Source organism: Erythrolamprus reginae, chromosome 1, assembly GCF_031021105.1.
Source record: "Erythrolamprus reginae isolate rEryReg1 chromosome 1, rEryReg1.hap1, whole genome shotgun sequence".
Lineage (NCBI taxonomy): Eukaryota > Metazoa > Chordata > Lepidosauria > Squamata > Dipsadidae > Erythrolamprus > Erythrolamprus reginae.
The window spans coordinates 1,443,990-1,468,524 of NC_091950.1; the positions used below are offsets into that span (position 1 = coordinate 1,443,990).

At 38.5% G+C, this 24,535-nt stretch overlaps 1 protein-coding gene across 1 annotated transcript; it reads right to left on the minus strand.

Moving 5' to 3' along the window:
* Nucleotides 1-255: 255 nt before the first annotated feature.
* Nucleotides 256-24,408, minus strand: LOC139158164 (vomeronasal type-2 receptor 26-like). Its single transcript, XM_070735582.1, has 7 exons — nt 24,318-24,408; nt 23,290-23,392; nt 21,013-21,304; nt 17,879-18,736; nt 5,067-5,285; nt 3,469-3,598; nt 256-1,160 (listed from the first exon to the last, which is right to left on the minus strand). The coding sequence occupies exons 1-7, from the start codon at nt 24,406-24,408 to the stop codon at nt 256-258; spliced, it is 2,598 nt and encodes an 865-aa protein (XP_070591683.1).
* Nucleotides 24,409-24,535: the final 127 nt, after the last annotated feature.

Below are 24,535 nucleotides of genomic sequence, written 5' to 3' on the forward strand. Positions count from 1 at the left end.
AACACGCAGCTGGGAGGCAGGTACGTGAGTAAAAAGCCCACCTGAATCCCTAAGTCCAACTTCACCAGGAGGTACTCGCAACTCGCAACCTCTGGAACAATGAGCCTACGCAGGCAAAGGATGGGTGTTTGTTGCTGATTGATGGAGACTTTGTGATTTCCAATTATTTAATGAAAAAACACCTTTCTCATTTAATAATTTATTTACAAAATCAAACACAAAAATGTCAAAATTAAACAAACATCCCCAGATACATCAAAAATTCTTATGCCTCATTATATTCTCTCTACAATTCAGATTGGGCTTAAATAGGATAATATAACATTTTGGGGAAAAGATGCAAGCCAAGAGACCAGCCCCAGAGACTAAGATGGAGAAGATCTCCACAGCTACCATGGACTTCCCTTTGGTGCTCAGATAGGTGGGGAGGAAGGTGATCCAAACACTGCAAAAGACCAGCATACTGAAAGTAATGAATTTGGCTTCGTTAAAGTTGTCAGGCAATTTCCTAGCCAGAAAGGCCACTGTGAAACTGACAAGGGCCAGGAAACCCAGATAGGCGAGGACAGCATAAAACATTAAAGCTGAGCCTTCATTACATTCCAAGATGGCCTCTCCTGCCAAGGAGTGGAAGTCCATGTTGAGAAATGGGGGAAAGGTTATGAGCCAGATGACACATAGAATTGCTTGGACCAGAGGACAGGCTATGACAATGCTGTTGGTCAGTGGTTTTCCTAAGAGTTTCCTTGCCCTATTCCCTGGCTTGGTTGCCATGAAGGCCAGAATCACCATCATAGTTTTTGCCAACACAGACGAAACTGAAAGGGCAAAAAGAATGGCAAATGTAGTTTGTCGGAAGAGACAGGTGAATATCCGGGGTTGACCAATGAAGAGGAAGGAGCAGAGGAAGCACAGCAGGAGGGAGACCAGGAGGATATAACTGAGATCTCGGTTGTTGGCCTTGACAATTGGTGTATCATGATGCTTAAGGAAAATCACCAGGACTGTAGATGTGATCACAGATAGAGAAAGCGCTAGAGATGCTAAAGAGTATCCCAGGGGGTCTTGATAAGAAAGGAAGTGAAGTCTTTTGGCAATGCAGTACTTCTTCTCCTTGTTGGGATATTGGTCATCTGGGCAGGGGTCACAGAGAGATGCATCTAAAATCAAAAGTAAGTGTGCATTTCATTGTGAATCAACAAGGTCAAATCATCCATTCATATTGGCAACGCTGGGAATAGGTTAACTAGAAAAATGGATTCAGTTCTCTGACTCAACTTCTCTGCTTTATTCTTCAAATCCAGTCATTCAATCTTTTTTCCCAGGGAAGGATCAGCAGATATAGACTCTGTGTCCAACAAGTCTTTAAATTTCTTAGGACATTGAGAGTTGTAATAGGATATTCTTGATTAAAATTAAAGTATATATCTCACATCTCATCCTTTCACCAAAAAAGCTGGTTTTGTTGATGGGATGTAAAATTAGGAATAGAATAGAAAATAAATTCTGGTAGGAAGCTTATAAATTTTGCCCGGAAAAAAAAATCTGATATTAAATTGCTAAGGAACAAGAAAAGTGGTCTTTGGAAGGTAGCACAGCTTAGATTCAGGAATTGTAAGGGACCTTAGAGGTCTTCTAGTCCAACCCCCTTCTTAGGCAGGAAACCCTACACTACTTCAGACAAGTGGTTATCAACATCTGCTTAAAAACATCCATTCCCAGATGTCACCATCTGATAGAAGATCTGGTCAAAGGGTCCATGATTGCATGGGGACAAAATTTGGATATACTATCAATATAGATAGTATAAAATGTTTCACAGGTGGCATTTGCCACCTGCCCGTTTATTCAAAATGTATCCAAATTTATCACCAAAATGTTGGAAATGTCAAAAGAAAATTGGAACATATGGTGGACCTGTCAAATGGTTAAAGAGTACTGGAGCAAAATTAAAACTTACTTAGAACAAATAACCAATTTAAAAATCCCTTTAAAACCAGAACTATTCATGCTTGGAATTATTAGGCAAAAAAATATCAAAAGAGGATAGATCCTTAATAATACATATAATTACTGCAGCCAGAATTATCTTTGCGCAAACATGGAAATCAAGCAATATCCTATCAACTTTAAATATAATAAATAAAATTTATGAAATTGCACAGATGATCAAATTGACAGTGGAAATTCAACAAAAAGATAACACAGAATTCTACCAAAATTTGAATAGTTGGTACAATTGGGTTAACCAAAAAAATATCTAAAATCATAAACATTCATATCACAGTCAAATATATTATTGTTTAGCAATCTCGTTACTCCATGTTATTCTCTTTTTTAATTTATTAATATTTGATATAAGTGTGAAACCAACACGGTCAAGACTTTTATAAATAATATAGAAAATAACAGTTAGAAAGCTGTAGTAGCAATGTCAACCAGCAGGTTGGCAAAATTATAGATTGTAATCGATGCCTCAGTTCTCACAAATATAGTATTTCCTCAGTTGTTAAGACTGATACAAACCTCTGGTGTAATCAGAATAGTGGGCACAAAGTCTTGGCAAGATGTTATTCGATTGTCCTCGGCAGTGCTCACTCCTCACTCCTTCTCCCAACTGCTACTGGACCCGGAACTCCCATTAACAAATTAACTATTGTAATTGTTGTTTTTATACATTGTAAGCTGCCCCAAGTCCTCAGACAAGATTTACCTAGGTGAAGGACTTTGCTTTTGTCGATGTTGAACATCATTTTGCTAGTGTGAGCCCACAGTGTTAATCTGTCAAAGTGTTTTTCAATTTTGAGCCTGTCCTCTAGGGTATTGGCTACCCCTGCCAGTTTGATATCATCTGCAAATTTGATTAGTTCCCCTTCTATTCCCTCATCTAGGTCGTTGATGAAAATGTTGAAGAGCACAGGGCCCAGGACAGAACCATGTGGTACCCCACTGCCTACCTTCTTCCATGTGGATTTGGAGCCATTGAGGACAGCGAACTGTTTATCCATCTGCATGTGTTGAAATCTACCCTTCTTTTTCCTAATTTGTGGATTAGGAGGTTGTGGTCAACTTTATCGAAGGCTTGGCTGAAGTCCAAGCATATGAGGTCTACTACATTGAGTTGGTCTACTGATTTGGTTATAGTGTTGAAAAATGATATGAGATTGGTTTGGCATGATTTGTTTCTGACAAACCCATGTTGACTGTTGGATATTATCTTGTTGGCTTCACGTGATCTTGATTCATTCCCTCTGTTAATGCAGCCTAGAACTGTGTTGACTTTTTTGTCAGCTGCTGCACACTACTGACTCATATTTAAATGGTTGTCCACTAGGAGTATATCTGCTGAATATATTGAAGCATATAAAGCATCCTACCATATAAAGCATCCTACCAAAACAGATGGCAAAATTAATATTTTTCCATTGAATGGCTTCCTGGAAGATCAACATTTGACATATATTGTACCTGTCTGATTAGAAATGGTCCCTGTGGGACAAGGGTCACATTGGTAGCAGCAAATGTCCTTGCCTTCTGGAACTCTTCTCCTCTCTCCTGCCTGGCACCTCTTGTTGCCACACCTGGCAAAGGGCACCTTCTACAAGAGAAATATTTGAGATGGCCTAAGTAATAAATACACTTCAAATATTTCTACATATCAATAATAATAACAACAACAACATAAACAACAACAGCAGCAGCAACAACAATAATAATAATAACAATACTTCTACCCTTCAAAAGGACTTTAACCATGTAGCTGAATGGTCTAACAACTGGCAACTTCAAATCTCTACCAACAAATGCTCAATCCTACACGTTGATAAAAAGAATCCGAATAACAGAGGACCCTCACCCCATCAAAGACCTTGGAGTCCTCATTTCCAATGACCCAAGTGCTAGAGCCCACTGTAACAGCATTGCCAAAAAAAGCATTAAGAATTGTAACTTACGTAGATTCTTCTCTAGAAACACTGATTTATTAACCAGAGCATACAACACATTTCTCAGACCTATTCTAGAATATAGCTCACCTGTGTGGAATATCCACATTGCATATCAGATATTAATATAATCGAAGGAGTCCAGAAATACTTCACAAGAAGAGTCCTCCACTCCTCCTCACGTAACAAATTACCCTACTCCTCCAGACTTCAGATACTAAATTTACAACTACGTCCTCTCCGAACTGATTTAACTATTGTTCACAAAATCATACATCATAATGCGCTCTCTGTCAGTGACTACTTCACCTTTAATAACAACAACACAAGAGCACGTAATAGATACAAACTGAATGTAAATCGCTCCAAACCTGACTGCAGAAAATACGATTTCAGCAATAGAGTGGTCACCGCCTGGAACTCATTACCTGTTGTTGCTTCTCCCAACCCCAAAATCTTCAACCTTACATTATCTACAATCGACCTCTCCCCTTTTCTAAGAGGTCTGTAAGGGGCGTGCATAAGTGCACTGATGTGCCTTATGTCCCTGTCCTATTGTCTTATTATCCTTTCTATTACTACATTCTACTTATGTTATGTTATGTTAATATGTACTATAGTACTATACTTGTTTGACAAAATAAATACATAAAATAAAATAAAATAAATAAAACAATAACAACAACAACATTTCCAGGAAACAGCAGAATTGAGGAGTCTACCTTGGGCAGCCAGAGTGATAGGCTCCAGCGGAATTCAGGCCAGTGCAATTCTGACCATGAATGGATGCTGGAGATTGGAACTGGGATCCCAAAATGAAAGGAAGGACATTGGAGCTGCTGCTTTTCTAAGATAAAGAATGAGGATGATCCAACTGAATGGGAATGGTTCATGGGAATCCTTCTTTCCTGCTTTAATGGCATCCTGGGTTTCAGGCAGGAAGTCTTCCCAATCTTACCCCATCTTGGACTTTTCAGAGGTCAAATCTCAAATGTATTAAACTCAAAAGTAGATTTTTCATCAAATCCCTGAATTTAACTGTTTCCCAGTTTAAAGGGTGTTGTGTATCTCTTGATGGAAATGAATCCTTTGCTGAATTTATAACATTTCCTTCCTGCTCACCTTTGTGGCCCAAGTGATTGCATCAGAGCTAATGGTGAAATCCTGTCCCCGGGAAGCCATGGGATCCATTTTTCCAACTTTCATGGGGATAAAAGATTGGTTGGGGAGGAAAAGCCAGTTGAGAAGATCGTAACAAGAAGAAACCAATCCACTTTCTGAGAAAAAGACTTCCTCTCCAGCACTGGTGTTGAACTTGACATTCCTCAGATAAGTAACAATCTGAAAGAAAATATGTGACACATGAGGCATCCTGGTTTCTATCATAATGTTTATTTATTTATTTGAGTTGAAAGGGACCTTGCAGGTCATCAAGTCCAAACATCTACTCAAGCAGAAGACCCTATACCATTTCAGACAAGTGACTGTCAAGTCTCTTCTTAAGAACCTCCATCTACAATTTCTGATTGTCCTCCCTGTTGGGAAGTTTCTCCTTAGTCCCTTGGTGAAGATCTAAGCAATGAGAAGTAACTTCAAATATTCAACTTCATCCCACCAAATGACAACACAGTCTCTTTATCATTGGACATTTGAACCATGGCTTCTTCAATTACAGCCTTCCAAGAATGTAGTAAAAGAGTAGTAGTAGAAAAGAGTAGTAGATCCTTGGAACAAACTTCCAGCAGATGTGGTAGATAAATCCACAGTAACTGAATTTAAACATGCCTGGGATAAACATATATCCATCCTAAGATAAAATACAGAAAATAGTATAAGGGCAGACTAGATGGACCATGAGGTCTTTTTCTGCCGTCAGACTTCTATGTTTCTATGTTTCTATACAAACATTTTAATACCATATTCTAAATTACATTGTGTATCATTCTGTGCTACTAGGCAAGCTACATTTTTAATTTTATTTCAGCTCATGGTTTTGCAAATGACAAATGCATTTTAGGAATAATAGAATAGAATAGAATAGAATAGAATAGAATAGAATTTTATTGGCCAAGTGTGATTGGACACACAAAGAATTTGTCTTGGTGCATATGCTCTCAGCGTATATAAAATAAAATATACATTTGTCAAGAATCATATGGTACAACACTTAATGATTGTCATAGGGGTCAAATAAGCAATGAAGAAGCAATATTAATAAAAAATCTTAGGATATAAGCAACAAGTTACAGTCATAATTAAATTATTTCTGAGGGGCCCTTGGTGCTTTCTGAGCCTGGTTGTTTTCTTGCAGATGTTTCATGACCTAAAGTAGGTAACACTGATAGTGATATCACTCCCTTCTAGCCCTGATGCTGCTACCTAGTTGGCTCATGAAATGTCTGCAAGAAAACAACCAAACTTAAAGAGCACAAATGACCCATAAATTCAACCCAGAGCTATAATATTCTCCTTTATTGGCAAATATTATCTTCTTCATAACATTGAACAATTCCACTGACTTATTCTAGGTGATGGTCAAAGAGAACAGAATGAAGAAGTAGCTCTGACCAAGAGGGGCCACAGGGAAAGTTTATCCTGCCCTAGTTTGTCACTTTATGGGACCAGAGAGGAAAATGTTAGCCTTTGATGTTGAAAAGTCTGATAAATTTCAGATCAGGAATCCATTAGGACCATGTTGAGTTCTTCTACATATGCTGAGCTTTATAGAGGCTTAACACACACACACAAAAAAAATAATATTAAAAAATGGCATACTAAAAAAAATGGGGTGGAGTCAGAAAGAATTCTAAGCCACAGAAACCTAAACCAATACTAAAATGAATTGAGTATCTTTTTACAGATTGGATTCAGGCTACTGACTGAGAGAAAAGTCTGCGGAAAGGGGCAGCATACAAATCTAATAAATGAATGAATGAATGAATAAACAAACAAACAAACAAACAAACAAATAAAATGAGGAGGTTCTACAAAAATAATTTTTAAGAATCGCTATCTTAATCTCTTATTTATTTATTTATTTTATTATTCAGATTTCTATGCCGCCCCTCTCTGCGAACTCGGGGCGGCTCACAACATGGCATAAACAATCATAACAAATCCAAATAGTTTAAATATTTAAAAAGAAAAAGTTTAAAAGAACCCCAATATACTAACAGACACACACACAAACATACCATACATAAATTGTACATGCCCGGGGGGGAGATGTTTCAGTTCCCCCATGCCTGACGGCAAAGGTGGGTTTTAAGAGCTTTACGGAAGGCAGGGAGGGTAGGGGCAGTTCTAATCTCCGGGGGGAGTTGATTCCAGAGAGTTGGGGCCGCCACAGAGAAGGCTCTTCCCCTGGGGCGCGCCAACCGACATTGTTTAGTTGACGGGACCCGGAGAAGGCCCACTCTGTGGGACCTAATCGGTCGCTGGGATTCGTGCGGCAGGAGGCGGTCTGGGAGATATTCTGGTCCAATGCCATGAAGGGCTTTAAAGGTCATAACCAACACTTTGAATTGTGACCGGAAATTGATCGGCAACCAATGCAGACTGCGGAGTGATGGCGAAACATGGGCATACCTAGGTAAGCCCATGACTGCTCTCGCAGCTGCATTCTGCACGATCTGAAGTTTCCGAACACTTTTCAAAAAAATATACTTTATTTATTTACAAATATAACCAAAAAGGGAGAGAGAGAAAGGGGGAAGGGAACAGAAAAAGAAAAAAGGGTCTGGAGTGGGGGAGAGTGGGAGAGGGAGGGGGGAGTACAACATCAAATCATTTATAACAAAGTTGTAATACGTGTGCATTAAACTACACAAATATGTTAAAAAGAATATAATGCTTCATATTTTCTTAATCTTTATATGTATATAAATTTTTAACTCAGATATCATATTTCTTAGTATCTATAAGATTTAAAGTTGTAGCGAAGGAAAGGGAAGAGGGATAAAAGAAAAAAGAGAGAGGGGGAAAAATCTGCGTTTGGCGCAGACGTTTTTAGGGACGACTTTTGTTTAGAAGTCATGTAGGGAGTATAGAAATATCATAATGAGTATGTGTAGATGTTAATTGTTTTAATAGTGATTAGTAAGGTTATAGTGTATATTGGGTTGGTTGAAAGACAAATAAAAAGAGAATTGGTATAATTTTAATTGCAAATTTAATTGTTTTTTTGTGCTCCTTTTTTAATTTGTTTTAGTATTGATTTGAGTGCTTAAGAGTAGTTTGATGTAATGAATTAAGCATTTTACAGTAAGTGATTTTTGTATTTTTTTTGAGAAATCCATTTATACCAGTTTTCCCATATTTCGTAATACTCTGAATCTTTTTTATCTTGTGCTTCCATTGCTATTTTGGACATCTCAGCGCATTCAATAATTTTTGCAATTATTATGAAAAAAGAGGGTACCTGATCAGATTTCCAAAGAGAGGCATAGGATATTCTAGCTGCTGTTATAATTTGTAGGATGAGGTATTTTTGTACTTTGGTAAGGTGCTGTCTGAATATGCCTAAGAGGTAAAGCTCCGGTTTGAGTGGTATTTTTATTGACATGACTTGGTCTATTAGGGTTTGAATTGTTGTCCAATATTTTTGTGCAATTGGGCATGTCCACCATGTGTGGTAGTAAGTTCCAGGTTTGGTTTTGCACGTCCAGCAGATCGGTGAAAAGTTTGGGAACATTTTTGATATTCTTGCTGGGGGCAAGTGCCATCGGTAAAACATTTTCATTTGATTTTCTTTGTATGCCATTGCCGTTGTCATTTTATAATTTAGTGTCCATGTTTTCTCCCACTCATTTATGTTAATCGTATACCCAAAATTCTGAGCCCAAGCTATCATGCAACATTTCACTTGCTCTTCAGGGTTTTCTTGTATTAGTAAGTAGTTGTATAGTTTTGAGATCATTTTTGTGGAGGGGCCGAATAGAATTTTATCTATTACATTATCATTTTGGAATCCAAATTGTTTTTTGTGTTGTTCATATTTTAGTTTAATTTGTAAATATGTTAGCCAATCTATATTAATTCCTTGATCATTTAGTTGTTGTTTGGTGATAAGAGCGTCTGAATTATTGAGTAATTGTTGGTATCTCAGAATTTTAGAGTGAGAGAAAAGATTGGGAAAAGTTAGTATTTCATTGGGGGATATCCATTTTGGTATTGAGATGTAATAGTTTTTTTTTATAGTAAACCAAATTGTTATTAATGTTTTACGTAAGTAATGATTTTTAAAATATTTTGGTATTTTGTGATAGTCTGTTGTTAGAAAGGCATGCCACCCAGCAAGAAGATCAAACCCTTCAAGGGTTAGGAGTCTCGTGTTTTGAAGAGTAATCCAATTTTTTATCATAGTTAAGATAGTAGCTTGGTAGTACCGTATTTTTCGCTCTATAAGACGCACCTGCTGATAAGACGCACCTAGATTTTAGAGGAGGAAAATAGAAAAAAAATATTTTGAGCCAAAAAGGGGAGAGGAAGAGAGGAAGGAGTGAAAGAAGGGAGTGAGGGAGGAAAGAAGGGAGGAAGGAAAAGGAAAGCAAGAAATGGAGGGAGGAAAGGAAGGAAGGAAAGAAAGAAAGAAAGAAAGAAAGAAAGAGGGAAGGAACAGGAACAGAGGAAGGAAGCAAGGAAACTTATGAAAGGGGAGAGTAAGAGAGGAAGGACTGAAGGGAGGGAGGGAGGGAAGAAGGTAGGAAGGAGAAAGAAAAGAAGAAATAGAGGAAGGGAAGGTAAAAGAGAGAAAGAAAAAGAGCAAGAAAGAAAGCAAGAAAGAGAGAAAGAAAATGAAAGAGAAATAAAAATAGAGAGGGGGAATGAAAGAAATGGAAGGAGGGAAGGAAGGAGAGAAAGCAAGAGAAAGAAAGAAAGCAAGAGAAAGAAAAAAGAATGAAAGAGCAAGAGAGCAAGAGAGAAAAAGAAAGAAAGAAAGAAAGAAAGAAAGAAAGAAAGAAAGGCAACTTCAAAGAAAGGCTCACTGAGCATCTCTCACTCTCTCTCTTTCTATCCCTCTTTCTTTCTTTCTCTTCCTTTCTCTCTCTCCTCTTCCTTTATCTCCTCTCTCTCCCTCCCTCTCTTTCTCTCCCCCCTCTCTCCCCCTTTCCCTCTCTCTTTCTCTCTCTCCCCCTCTCCCTCTCTCTTTCTCTCCCCCCTTTCCCTCTCTCTTTCTCTCTCTCCCTCTCTTGCTAGCTCTCCCCCCTCTCCCACTCTCTTTCTCCCTCTCCCTCTCTCTCCCCCTCTCTCTTTCTCTCTCTCCCCCCCTTTCTCTCCCTCTCTCTTTCTCACTATCTTGCTGTCTGTTGCTCTCACTCACTCTCGTTCTCCGTTCTTCTTAGCGGTGACGCGCGCACGCCCTGCCCGCCTCACCTTTGCCGAGAGCTCTCAGCAAGGGGTTGTAGGAGAGGCGGGGCCGGCGGCAAAGGCGATATTCAATGTCGGGGGAGAACGGGTGGTTTCACGCGTTCCCTATCTCCCTGCTAGCCCACTCGGAATATTCAAAATAAGAAAAACCTTCGCCGGCAAAGGCTTTTCTTATTTTGAATATTCCGAGTGGGCTAGCAGGGAGATAGGGAACGCGCCAGCCGCCCGTGCGCCCCCGACATTGAATATCGCCTTCGCCGGCCTCCGCTGACAAAAGCCTTTGCCGGCATTTCCTCTCGGCACAGTGGCGGGCGGAGAGAAGGAAGGGGGGGCAGCGGCGTCCCTCCTGGCCTTGGCGGGCCGCCCGACCCTCCCCACCTCCTGCAAACGCGGCGGGCGGCGGGGGGAGAGCGAGGAGCCGGTTCCGGCGGGCGCGGGGCTTGGCTGGCTGGCTGGCGTGGGGAGCGCCGCTGGTGGTGAGGAGGGAGACCCTCCTCCGGGAGGGAGGGGGCCAGGCAGCAGCTAGCCAGCCAGCCGGCGGGATGGCGCTTCGGAGTTCGCAGCCTCCCCCCCCCACCCTGCCTGCATCTTCGCTCCATAAGACGAGGCTGATTTTTCTTCCTACTTTGGGAGGAAAAAAACTGCGTCTTATGGAGCGAAAAATACGGTAAATATAAAAGTCTGGAAGTCCAAGTCCGCCCCTGGATCTATGGTCCTGAAGGTTTTTCAGTTTTATTCTGGCCTTCTTCTTTGTCCAGATAAACTTCTTTATTTGTTTGTGGAGGTTATTGAAAAAAGTTTTGTTCAAATTTATTGGGGCAACTTGGAATAAGTAAAGGAACCTTGGAAGAATGTTTGATTTTATAGCGAATATTTTCCCCATAATAGATAAATTTAATTTCGACCATCTATTAAGATCTTGTTGTGTTTCTTTAAGTAGTTGTTCATAGTTATCCTTTTTAATTGTGGCATAGTTCGAGGTTAACCAAATTCCTAAATATTTGATTTTTTTTGTGGTCTTTATTTTAATTAATTCTTCCAAGGAAAGTATCTCTTTTGGTATCATATTTTTTGTCAAAATTTGGGTTTTGTTTTTGTTAATGTGCAGGCCAGATATTTCACCAAATTTGTGTATTTCTTCAAATAGAGTAGGTGCTGTTCGAATAGGGTCTTGTAGAATAAATACAATGTCATCCGCGAAGGCCTGCAATTTGTAATGTTCCTTTTTAATCGCAATACCGTGAATTTGTGGGTTGTTCCTTATAGTTTTAAGAAAAGTTTCGATGGCCAGAATAAAAATGAGTGGGGACAAAGGGCATCCTTGGCGCACACCTTTGGTTATAGTAATTGTATTGGTGATATCATTGTTGAAAAGAATTTTAACCGATTGAGTGGAGTAAATGGTTTTAATTAAATTGAGAAATTTGGAGCCGAAATTCATGTATTCGATTTGATTTATAAGGTAGTCCCATTGAAGACTGTCAAAAGCTTTTTTAAGATCCATGAATACTAATGCAGTTGTTTTGTCATAGTTTTTATCATAGTATTCCAAGGTATTTAGTATGATTCTTGTATTCATGGAAATATTTCTTCCCGGAAGGAATCCGTTTTGGTCAGAGTGGATAACTTTGTTTAATATATTTTTTAGTCTGTCCGCGATTATCGATGTAAATATTTTATAGTCGGTGTTAAGTAATGCAATTGGTCTGTAGTTCTCCAAATAATGTCTGTTTTCAGTGTCTTTAGGTATAAGAATTATGTAGCTTTCAAACCAGGACGTGGGTAGTTTCGCATGCAAAAGCGCATTGTTGTAAATATCTAAAAGTATGGGTGCCATTGTATCAATATGATATTTATAAAATTCAGACGGGATTCCGTCTGGTCCTGGGGTTTTGTTGTTTTTTTGTTTTTTTATTGTGGCCTCAATATCTGAGATGGAGATTGGTTTGTTTAGTAAGGTTCTTTGGTCGTCTGTTATAATAGTTGTTTGTTCATTTGTTTGTAAGTATTTCAGTAATAAATCTGCATCTAGATTTGAGGCTTGATAGAGTTGTTGATAAAAATTTTGGATAATTTGTTTTTTGTCGAAATTGGTCATTTTCAATTGTCCGGAGGAGTCAACTAAGGCATCTATGTTTCTGTCAGATTTTTTATGTGCTAATTTAAGAGATAGCCAACGTCCTGGTTTGTTGGCAAATTCGAAATGTGTTTGTTTTGCATTTTTAATTTTTTGAGCAATGTGTTGTTGTGTTATTAAATTTATTTCATGTTTAATCGTGTTTGTTTCTAGTAGGATTATGTTGTTTTTGGGGTCATTATGGAGTGCTTTTTCTGCTTCTTGAAGAGATATGTTTAATTTGTGTAGTTGTGCATATTTTTCTTTATTTTTTTTTGCAGTATATGAGATATAAATACCGCGTATATATGCTTTAGTAGCATCCCACGCTATTTCGTTGGGTATCTCGCCGTTGAAATTAATCTGGATGAAAGGTGGGATATCGTTCTGTATTTTATGTTGGAATTGTTTTTGGTTTATCACTGTTGAGTACATTGACCATCTATGCGGGGTGTTATGAGTATTATCTTTTATTGTCAGTAGAAGGGGATTGTGGTCTGCCCAAGTTGCATTAAGTATTTGAACATCAATTATTTGGTTTATGGTTTCTATATTGGACCAAGCCATGTCAATACGTGAGTAGGTTCGATGAGGGGGAGAAAAAAAAAGTATATTGTATGGATTTGGGGTAAAAGTATCTCCAAATATCTTTCAAAGCGTATTCATAAATAATTTGTTTAAGAGTTGAAGGAATAGTGTTACGGGTACGGTATTTGGAGTTACCTTTATAATCTTTATTTACATCTACTATTGCGTTGAAGTCACCGATTATTACAAAATTGTTCAGATCTAATTCTAATATTTTTTTGTGTAAGTTTTTAAAGTAAATAGATTGCTTGACGGATGGTGCGTATATTGATATTATGTTTATTGTTCTTTTATTTTGTAAGGTTATTTGAACAATTAGTAATTGACCGTTTTCATCGGTATATATTAATTTTGGGGAATAAATTTTTTTAACGTATAGAACTATGCCTCTCTTTTTTTCAAGGGCGGAAGCACAAAAGAATTCAAATTCAGGTTTAAATTTAAATTTGGGGGTAGCTAAACGATTAGTATCTTCATTTTTAATATGGGTTTCTTGCAATGAAATTATATCATAATTGTTTTCAAATAGTTTGTAAAATATTTTTTGTCTCTTTTTATGTGAATTCAGACCGTTTATGTTTGTTGAGAATAGAGTAATTTTGGATTGTTTATTGTTGCAATGTGGGTTCTTTAAATTTCTCCTTTCTTGCCTCAGCTCTTGCCCGGGTAACTGGTCCATATTTAGTTGACTCGTCATTCTGGTTTTGTGGTTCTTGGTCATTGGTTGTCTGGTTGTCATCAGAGGTAGTTTCTTCGGTTAGGGGAGTATCTCTGGTGTCAGGTTCTTTGAAGGCAGTCTGGTCCATCTTCAGGATGTGGGCATAAAAATCTCTTGCATCTTCAGGTGAAGTAATTTTATATTTTTTGTCCAGAAGTGTAATTGTCATACCCTCTGGTATCATCCACCTAAACTGTATGGCTTCTTTGTTTAGTTTGGTAGCTAGCGTTTGATATGGTTTGCGCTTCTCCCTTACTCGCTTTGGTATTTGACGTAGGATTACGATGTCTCGACCCTGATGGGTGGCTGGGTTATCCTTAGAAGCGTTGTAGATTTCATCTCTGATTTTCCTTTTAAGAAAGCGTACATGAACCTCTCGTGGTAGCCTATTTCGTCTGGCATATGAAGTTGTAAGTCGGTACACCTCGTCCATTTGCGCTAAAATTTCATCCGTTGATTTATCAATAATTTTGGCTATTATTGTTGCCACCGTATGAGGAAGATCTTGTTGGTCGGTTTCTATTATATTTTGAAAACGCAAGAAGAAAGCTGATTTCTCAAGCTCCAAGTTCATAAGGGCCTCTTCCAGAGATTTGTTGGTATATTCTGCCTTAGCTTCTGAGAATTGAAATCTAGTGTCCATCCTGTTGGTTAAGTCTTCAATAGTATTTATTTTTTCAGTATTTTTCGTAATTGTTTCACAAACGACTTCCATTTGATCTTCCAGTTTGGTCGTACGTTCTTCAAGGTGGCCCGCATGTTCTTGTATTTTCTTAATGTCCTGTTTCATTTCTCCCATCGTTCCCTTTAGAGATTCAAAATTAATATCTAATGTGTCTTGCATTTTGTTCATCTTCTCCAGTAAGGCGTTTAGTGTTATGGTTGGAATTTCCTGAGATGATTGTTGTAGAGATGTTTTGTCTGTCAAATCAGAAGAGCGTTGCTGGGATGAGTTTGGTGTTGCAGGTTGATTGGGATTTTTCTTCCAGGATTTCATTAGAGTTGGTTGGTTTGAGGTAGACATTTTTGTATTAGAAAGAGGTCGTTGAAACAATATCTAGGTGATAAGCTATATGTATGATGTATTAAGGAGGTGTATGTGATATAAAAGAGTATGTATAATGTTGTTCAAAGTGGTGGGGTTACAGTAATTTGAGTAGTATGAAAAATTATGGTGTATGTATTAAAGTTTGAAAGTACAATAGGTACAGAGCTATCAAGAAAAGGGAAGAAAATTGATATTGAGGTTTCAAACTATCAATGAGTTCACGTTTGATTCAGTGTAGCTCCACAATTCAATAATACAAATACAAATATTCAATATCCAGTATGAGGGGGAAGACAATCAGTCAATAAGTTAATTAGTTAATAAGTTAATAAGTCAATAATTTGATCTATTAAGGCTTTAAGTCAGTTAAATCAGTTAAATCTATTGAATTAAGTCAGTTAAATCTATTGAATTAATTAAGTCAAATAAATCCTAGAACATTAATTTACTGTAAGTTATAAAGTCAAATAAATAAGTCCAGTTACTAGTTAATATTAGTTAAAGGATAAATAATAATAAAGTCTAAAGTTTAATATTAATATAGAGTAAAACTATCAACTCAAAGCTCAAAACAGTCTATCAATATATTCTATCTAAATTCTATCTAAAGGTAGTACAGTCTATCTTAATATAATCTTTGTAAATAATTCAGTAGCTAAAGTAAATATTACTATATTTTACAATATTTTATGTATTACACAATTAGAAAAGCAGATTTTGTCAGTATATATAGTCAAAAAGATATCAGAATAAAATAAAACGAAGTGAAGATCCCAATCAAAAGTCAAAGAGTTTGTAACTCAACAGTGCAATGGTATTAATTTCGTCAGATTCAGTTCAGTACAATTCAGTTCAGTTCAGTTCAGTTCATTTCAGTTAAGTTCTATTGAAATTTTAGTGAAGAGATATTGGTAATATGTAATTTGGAAAGGTAAGATCAAATCCCAATCTTAGCAAGGTGGAAATTGTAGTCGTGGTAAAGTTCCAAAGTAGGGGCAAGAAAAAAGAAGCAGTAGGAAGTTAATGAGTTATTGAAGCAGTAGGGAATTAATGAGTTGTCCAAAGTTCCGGGTCTATGATGTCCTATAGTCAAATGTCAAAATGTCCAGATTGTCCTATTTCCAAGTATCCAAAAGTAACCCAATGTATGTAAAAATATCAAAAGGAAAAAATAAAATAGGAAAATTAATCCACTTGTAGGAAATTGATGAAAAGAGAAAAAATTAGTCCACAGTAAAAAGGAAAAAGAGAGCAAAAATATATGTATATATGTAAAGTTCAAAAAGTGAGCAAACTTTATTTATTTAATATTAAAAGAAAAAAGTAAAAATTGGGAAAAATTGAGGGGGGGAAGGGTATGAAAAGGAAGAATAGGTAATAAATGGAAAAAAAGGGATCGGGGTTTTCCGGTTGCTGTTTAACTCTTATCTGCTTTAAGTTCTTTCCAATTAGTCAGAGTGTTATTTCAAGACAAGTAAAAAAGATATTATTTTCTTGTAGGGGTTTAAACTTTCTCTTACTTTCAAGCACTTTCCTTGAACCTTCTCTCCTTGCGAAGTTTAAAGTGTGACCAATAAATCTGGGGCGAAACGAAACCACAGACAGACGAGGCGGAGATTCCTTCTAGAAGCTCTCAAATAAATTCCGCCAAGTCACCGTCGCCATCTTTTGCCGAAAGATCGTAACACTCACAAGTCGCCGCCTCACGTTGTACTTCACACACTCCAAGAGAGCCGGAATGATGATTTCGCAAGGAGTAATCCAACGAGTATATCACAATCCAAAAAAACCCGTCCTCAATCCTTCTACAGCAAGCAATAACACCCCCAAAAGTACTTGTCGTTACCGCAGCTTCCAAATAAAGCAGAGCGCAGCGCTTCCGGGGAACACACAGCAACAGCACCGCACCACAACCGGAAGTCTCCGAACACTTTTCAAAGGTAGCCCCATGTAGAGAGCGTTACAGTAGTCGAACCTCGAGGTGATGAGGGCATGAGTGACTGTGAGCAATGAGTCCCGGTCCAGATAGGGCCGCAACTGGTGCACCAGGCGGACCTGGGCAAACGCCCCCCTCGCCACAGCTGAAAGATGGTTCTCTAATGTGAGCTGTGGATCGAGGAGGACGCCCAAGTTGCGGACCCTCTCTGAGGGGGTCAATAGTTCCCCCCCCCCCCAGGGTACTGGATGGACAGATGGAATTGTCCTTGGGAGGCAGAATTCTTAAATTCTTAGACTCTTAGAGAAGCAACTTAGAACTAAGGAGAAATTTCCTGACAGTTAGAACAATTAATCAGTGGAACGTCTTGTCTTCAGAAGTGGTGAATGCTGCAAAGGAGTGTGCAGAACAACCCTGGAGTTATCAGGACATGCACAGAGGAAATGTGGAATTCCAGCAGATATCCAGGAGATATGAGTAATTATTCAGTCATACACAACAGATATATTAAAGGTATCTGCATTGACATTTGTATGGATATGAGTTGAAAAGAAAAAATTAAAAAGTTTCCCCCCAAAAGTGTATAAAATAGTGTTTGCTTTTAGTTTACAGTCAAGTTGAACAGTCCAGTCATACACATTCAAATGAGTCAATATCTGTCAATACAGTAATAATATTACAAGCTTGTCTTTGTCTTACATATCAGACACACATTACAGCTTACAAATACATCAAACTAAAACAGAGCTTTCCACCTCAGTCACAGTGAATCAGCAGAAAGAACAGAGAGAGCAGAGAGAAAGAATCATGCTCTCTGGCTCCCTCTTATGGCAACTTGCAACACTACCTCTTAAAGCTGTAGTACTTCAATACATACAAACGTATATTGTTGGCTTGTTTCTATATTGCCAACCCAACTGTTTGTACATAGCACTAACAAATGCTCCACCATTGGAAGTTTTTAAGAAGATGTTGGCTAACCATTTGTCTGAAGTGATGTAGGGTTTCCTGCCTAAGCAGGGGCTTGGACTAGAAGACCTCCAAGGTCCCTTCCAACTATTATTCTGTTCTAAATAGATACATTGATAGCACACAAATATTTAATCAGTAATTCAAGAAATGAATAAAGGGAGACTAGATAAAAGATCACTGAGATAACCTGCCATGACTGAACACTTGAGATCCTCTTTCCAAGCCTTAACGTGATTGGTCGTTCTCCAGATCCATACTTTGCATGTAATGCATGTGCCACAGCAAAAACAGCATTGTAGATATTGTAGCTTTCACCATCCATGCTTGTTTCAAAAACGTAAGAAGGCAGAGTCTGTAAATTCTCCTTTCCTGTACATGGTTTTTCCCCCTTTGGAAGGATCCTGCCTGGTTTGTCCATCATGCAGCCAAACAATCTTTCCCAACATGGAGGCAGAAAGACATCCCCTTGTGGCTCCAGGGGGTCTAAAGACAGGAGGAAACGACTGAATTCTGAGACTCCCCCAGTGTGGAGCCTAAAATGCAGAGACCCATGGAAGGGCTTCACTGTTTTCAAGATGTCTTGAATCCCCACCACACTAAGTTTCCAATGGGAAGTTAAGACCCAAACTTTCCAGAATGATGTCTTTCTCAAATAGCCATGGATACCCATTGCCACCTGTACATTTGTAATACTTTGGGGGTCTCCAAATAGAACAATCACTTCAGCTTTAGCCCAAGTGTCCATCATATGAAGTAATTTCAACATTGTAGTATGAAGAAGAAAATTTGATTTCAACATTTCACTGAAAGCCAAACAGATCTCCTTCTCCTTCAGCATTGGCACCAGAGATGAGATGAAACGTTCACCATTGCCATTTTCAGGGGCTACGAGCCCAACCCAGTTCCACTGGAAATACAGGAGCAGTTGCACAAAACCCACATACTCAGAAAATTCCTTGGGATTCATCCGGAAGAAAGAAGAATGAATTATTCTGTCTCTTTGAGTGAAATCAAAGCCAACGCCTAGCTGGAGAAAATGAGATTCCTGATAAATTTTAGGGGTCACCATTATGAATAGAATAAGAATAAGAATAAGAATAAGAATAAGAATAAGAATAAGAATAAGAATAAGAATAAGAATAAGAATAAGAATAAGAATAAGAATAAGAATAAGAATAAGAATAAGAATAAGAATAAGAATAAGAATAAGAATAAGAATAAGAATAAGAATAAGAATAAGAATAAGAATAAGAATAAGAATAAGAATAAGAATAAGAATAAGAATAAGAATAAGAATAAGAATAAGAATAAGAATAAGAATAAGAATAAGAATAAGAATAAGAATAAGAATAAGAATAAGAATAAGAATAAGAATAAGAATAAGAATAAGAATAAGAATAAGAATAAGAATAAGAATAAGAATAAGAATAAGAATAAGAATAAGAATAAGAATAAGAATAAGAATAAGAATAAGAATAAGAATAAGAATAGGAAGAATAAGAAAATAAGAATAAGAATAAGAATAAAGCTTTCTACAACTTTGTCTACAACTTTGTCAACAATAAACTCAAAGACTCTAGACCTATCCCACCTCTCAAAGGACCCAACAACAAAGAATACCACGATGATTCATCCAAAGCCAACCTCCTCAACTCTTTCTTTGGCTCTGTCTTTGTTAACAGCAATGGCTCATCCCCAATTTCATCAATCGCACCTCAAACTCCCTCAACGACCAAACCCAAGTAGACTTCACTGAAGACCGAGTTGAAAAAGCATTACATGACCTTAAACCTTCTCTATCAATTGGACCAGATGGTCTATGTGTTTACTTCCTAAAATAGCTCTCTTCTACCATAGCTGAACCACTAAGCATAATTTTCAAAAAATCCTTCAGAACCAGCACACTTCCTAAACTATGGTCGAAAGCAATGGTCATCCCCATCTTCAAAAAAGGAGAGCCCTCTCTTGTCGATAACTACAGACCAATTTCATTATGCTGCGTCCCATGCAAAGTCATGGAATCAATTATAAATAAATCAATTACTCTCCATCTAGAAACTAAGTATCCTGCAACCTGCAGCTCCTTGACTGCAAAAATATATGGACAACTCATCTAGATCAAGGGAAATCTATAGATGCTATTTATATCGACTTCTGCAAAGCCTTTGATTCAGTGGTGCACGACAAACTACTCCTAAAACTCAAATCCTATGGCAATCAGAATCAGAATCAGAATCAGAGAATAAGAATAAGAACTCTTGAGCAGGGGGTTGGACTTGATGACCTGCAAGCTCCCGTTCAACTCTCATCACCTCGAGGTTCGACTACTGTAACGCTCTCTACATGGGGCTACCTTTGAAAAGTGTTCGGAAACTTCAGATCCTGCAGAATGCAGCTGCGAGAGCAGTCATGGGCTTACCTAGGTATGCCCATGTTTCGCCATCACTCCGCAGTCTGCATTGGTTGCCGATCAATTTCCGGTCACAATTCAAAGTGTTGGTTATGACCTTTAAAGCCCTTCATGGCATTGGACCAGAATACCTCCGAGACCGCCTCCTGCCGCACGAATCCCAGCGACCGATTAGGTCCCACAGAGTGGGCCTTCTCCGGGTCCCGTCAACTAAACAATGTCGGTTGGCGGGCCCCAGGGGAAGAGCCTTCCCTGTGGCGGCTCCGACCCTCTGGAACCAACTCCCCCCGGAGATTAGAACTGCCCCTACTCACCTTGCCTTTCGCAAGCTTCTTAAGACCCACCTGTGTCATCAAGCATGGGGGAACCGAGACATCTCCCCCAGGCATATACTATTTATGAATGGTATGTATGTATGTATGTATGTATGTGTGTTTAGAAATGGGGTTTTTTAAAATGTTTTTAGTAGAAATTTAGATTTGTTTTAAATTGTCTTTTGCACTTTGTTGTGAGCCGCCCCGAGTCTGCGGAGAGGGGCGGCATACAAATCTAAATAAACATAAACAACAAACATAAACAATAAACAAAGACTTATATGTCACTCTTCTGTGAAGACTCAGGACAGCTATGTCAGAAGCCAAGGGAACCACACATCAAATCAATACAGAGAATATACTACACTAGTATATTTTATTCTTCTTTTATGAAGAATAAAATTCATCTTGGCAAATACCACATTTCAAATTTTTTTAATTATCAATGACTTATTATCATTGGGCTTGTATAAAAACATATCTCAACAGAAAAAAATATAAAAACATCAAAATATCACCTTTCTTTTCCACCTTTGGCTTCTGGTTGTGCTTCAGTTATTTTTCCATCCCATACTGTATCCAGTGAAGCCTCCTTACCTGTGGGACCTTGAAGATGCTGAAGATGGAGGCCATCTGCCTTGAGGATCTGGGGTTGAGATCTCCGATGACAGAGAGCAGAGGGTCCTGACTGTCCCATTTGTAACCTGGAACCATTCGGCCTCGGGTAGAAAGCAGGGAGAGGCTGATTATGGAAATCTCCATCCCAGTCTGATAATTGCTATAGATGTGGAAGCCAAGAGTGATGTTGGGAAGAAGAACCAGATCCTTGTTGACCTCTCTGACTGCAAACACCAAGGCTAGGAACTGCTGATAGTTCTTGGGCATGACTCTATGGGGAGAAAATCATTGGGGAAATTTTAAGGAAAAGCTTGTGTGTGCTGGTGGGGTTTATCCTGCTTTTTTATTGCCCAATATCCTTTGTAGCAGGCCCCAAATTCCATTGGGGTTGCTTTGCTGTTAAGGCTGTTCCTTGAGTAATATTTGATGGCCTTGAGAGAAAAGAGAAAATTTTGTCTCTCCATATCCCAGATCATTTATACCTCTCTATTGTCCCTGCCTTCTTCAGTTTGCTCCTTTCCGATTGTTCTGCTTCTACCTGAATCAATTTGGTCTTCTCCTGGAGCAGCTTCTTCTGATCGGGTAAGTGTTGCTTAGTACAAGACTTCAGTGTGGGTCAGAGGCCTGATTTACTGAAGGCCATTATTCGTGAGTCATCCTGATTCTGAAACTGAGGCATTTCTTCAAACTCCTCCACAGTGTCAAAGGGTAGACCTCATCACTGTATCCAAATTAATAAGTCAACTTCTTCACAAGGCCAACAAAGCTTCTAAGATGTTCTCCTTCCTCACTGTTTTGTTGGTTTAGTAGCTTCCTGATAAAGAGTTTTGAAAAGATGGAGGATTCTAGCCTATGTCATAACTTTGGTTCTATTTTTGAGAAAAGCACAAAGATCTGAACCATGCAAGGACATTGCAAACATCACTAGAACATGTGTTTCCGAAAAGAATCACTGAATACAAATCAAATCAAATAACTATTTACATCTTTCCCATTTGGGTGAAACTTACAAAATACTGTCCAGAGGTAGAGATGGTTTTTTTCTAAAGGATTGGAAGGTGAATATATGTGCAGTTCCCAGGGGGAAATTCCCACCAATAATGAAATGACCAGGCCTGTAAAAGTCTCCTGTAGTCTGTAAAGTGTCTGTCAACATACACCCAGTTTGCATCCTCTTAGTAGTAACTGGAGGTAGGAGCCAGAAAAGCAGAAGGAGCAGAAGGGGAGGTAGCTCAGCCATTCTTCTCACTTTCCCTCCTAGATTAGAAATCAAGAGGGTGTTTTTCCCCTCTGCAGAAATTGAATTGCAGGAAGTCTTTGAAATCTCAACAGAACTTCAGCACAAGAGAACTAGTCTGTTCTACGTGGATGGCCCCAAGGCCAATTTATATCAACTTTGCTTCCTCTTACCTGTTTGGTTTATGACCAAAGAGGAAATTAAGGCCATCTAAGTCTCAGCAAACCCTGGAATTGGCAAGGTGACACATCCTGCCCACCCCCCACCCCCATAACTCCAAGTATCTAATTTAGAGCAGGTTTTATCTCAGAGTTATTTTGTTTTTGTAGAAAACCATAGGGGATTCATTAGACAATTACTGTTCTGATAATTGCATAGAAAATCAATTGTCCTACTTACTGAGCAATAGCTACTCTTCATACAGCAGATGGGGAAAAATGAGTTTGGGTCTTTTGTTGTTAATCCACAGATCAGAGGCAGTTGATTCTCATGGTGAAGCTGGGTGTTTGAGTTACGTGAAACTAAGCATGGACAGATTAACAGAGTTGGAATTTAGCCAGTGAAAGTTTTTGAATCACAAAATGGTTTGCACAAAAGCACCAGCATCTTTCCCAAACTCTTTTGGCCACCACTGAAGACTGTAAAAGTGTCCAGGCTCTGCTTTTCTTTCTCTGGTCATTGCACTCTGGAATAATGGCAGCCAGGAAATAAGCTTTGCTCCCATGTTCCCAAATGCAGAATTAATCTAGAATGCATTTGGGATTTGAAGTCCTGCTCTCAAATGTATATGTGCTATAATTCTTTATCTATTAACCCTGCTGTTCTGTTCGGGTCTTTTTAGACCTGAAATTAAATTTGAGACCCTGTAAAAAAATTTCCCTGGATGGTACCTTGACATACGAGTTTAATTCGTTCCAGATCCGAGCTCGTAAGTTGATCAACTCGCATCTCGAACGAATGCCTTTAGACTTTGTTTTTTTGCACCGAGATAATTGGAAGCAAGGAGATTCTTGCGTCACCTAGTGGAAGTTCGGGTGTCGAACTGAAATTTCGCTCGCATCACAGCTCGTAACTTGGAATACTCGCATGTGGAGCAGCTCGTATCTAGAGGTACTACTGTATCTGAAATGTGAAATTACATGACTTTGTCTCATTTGAAGGGTTCTTTCTAAGACTTGCGGGGGGGGGGGGGGGTTGTTGTTTAGTTTATGCTGGGCACAATGACTATACTTGTACTGTTCCCAGATCTTTTTGGACCCGGACTAAAAAGAAATGTTGATTTTAGCTAATGTAAGTGTTTTTTTTTAAACACATTAGTAAACTATATGTGAACTTGCTTGATCTTAAACAAATGAAAAATGAAACAAAAAATATTTTTAATTTATTGATTTTGCTCAGAAAAGCCCCCCCCCCCAATGGCTGTTTGCTATTATGTTCACTTTATATATAGACTAGGCTGCAAGTTCCAAATTACATCCTTGTTTTTATACACCTTTATTTTTATAATCAAACAACTAGTTATATGCAAGGAATCCATTATATAATATCCGGATGCAATTCAAAGGGTTAATTAGGACCTATAAAGCCCTACATGGCATCAGATCAGATTACCTACAGGACTGCCTCTTGCCACATGAGCCCCGGTGACCCCACAGAGTTGTCCTCCAAGTCCCGTCAACTATACAATGTCACTTTCTGCAAGAGTTTGAAGATTCATTTATGCCATCAGGCTTGGGACCATTAGATTCTAGCCCCCTGGCCGATGAATGAAATTTATGTTTGTTTGGTTGAATGAGAATGATTGTTTTTTAAAGTAATTTTATATTAGCTAGTTTTAAATTTAATTGGATTTAGGATATTTTGTATTGTTTTATTGTTTTTTACATGTAACTGCCTTGAGTCCTCAGAGAGGGGCGGCATATAAATCCAATAAATGAATAAATGAATGAATGAATGAATGAACGAGCCAGAAAGTTAAGCCGCAGTAGAAAATGATCTGACCATGACAAAGGCAACACTTCTAAGCCTCTTAGTCTCAGATCATTACTCAGTTGCTCAGAGAGGAATATCATATCAGGTGCGTGTCCACCCTCGTCACTTGGAGCCTGAACTACTTGTGTCAGGTCCATGGATGCCATGGTGGCTATGAACTCCTGTGCCAATCCAGAGGAACTGCTGAGTGACGGCAGATTGAAGTCCCGGGAAAACCACAGCCAACCTGGCCACCTCTTCAAGTAGCACAGGCAGGGCTGTTAACACGCAGCT

Bases quoted from the DNA above. Each gene is read 5' to 3' on its own strand.
- LOC139158164 (XM_070735582.1), bottom strand. From the start codon at position 24,408: ATGGCATCCATGGACCTGACACAAGTAGTTCAGGCTCCAAGTGACGAG. The intron at 18,737-21,012 runs GTAAGGAGGCTT...AAAATTTATCAG, and splicing joins GCATCTTCAAGGTCCCACAG to GAATCTCATTTTCTCCAGCT. The intron at 5,286-17,878 runs GTTATCTCAGTG...ATTTTCTTTCAG, and splicing joins CAAGTGTTCAGTCATGGCAG to ATTGTTACTTATCTGAGGAA.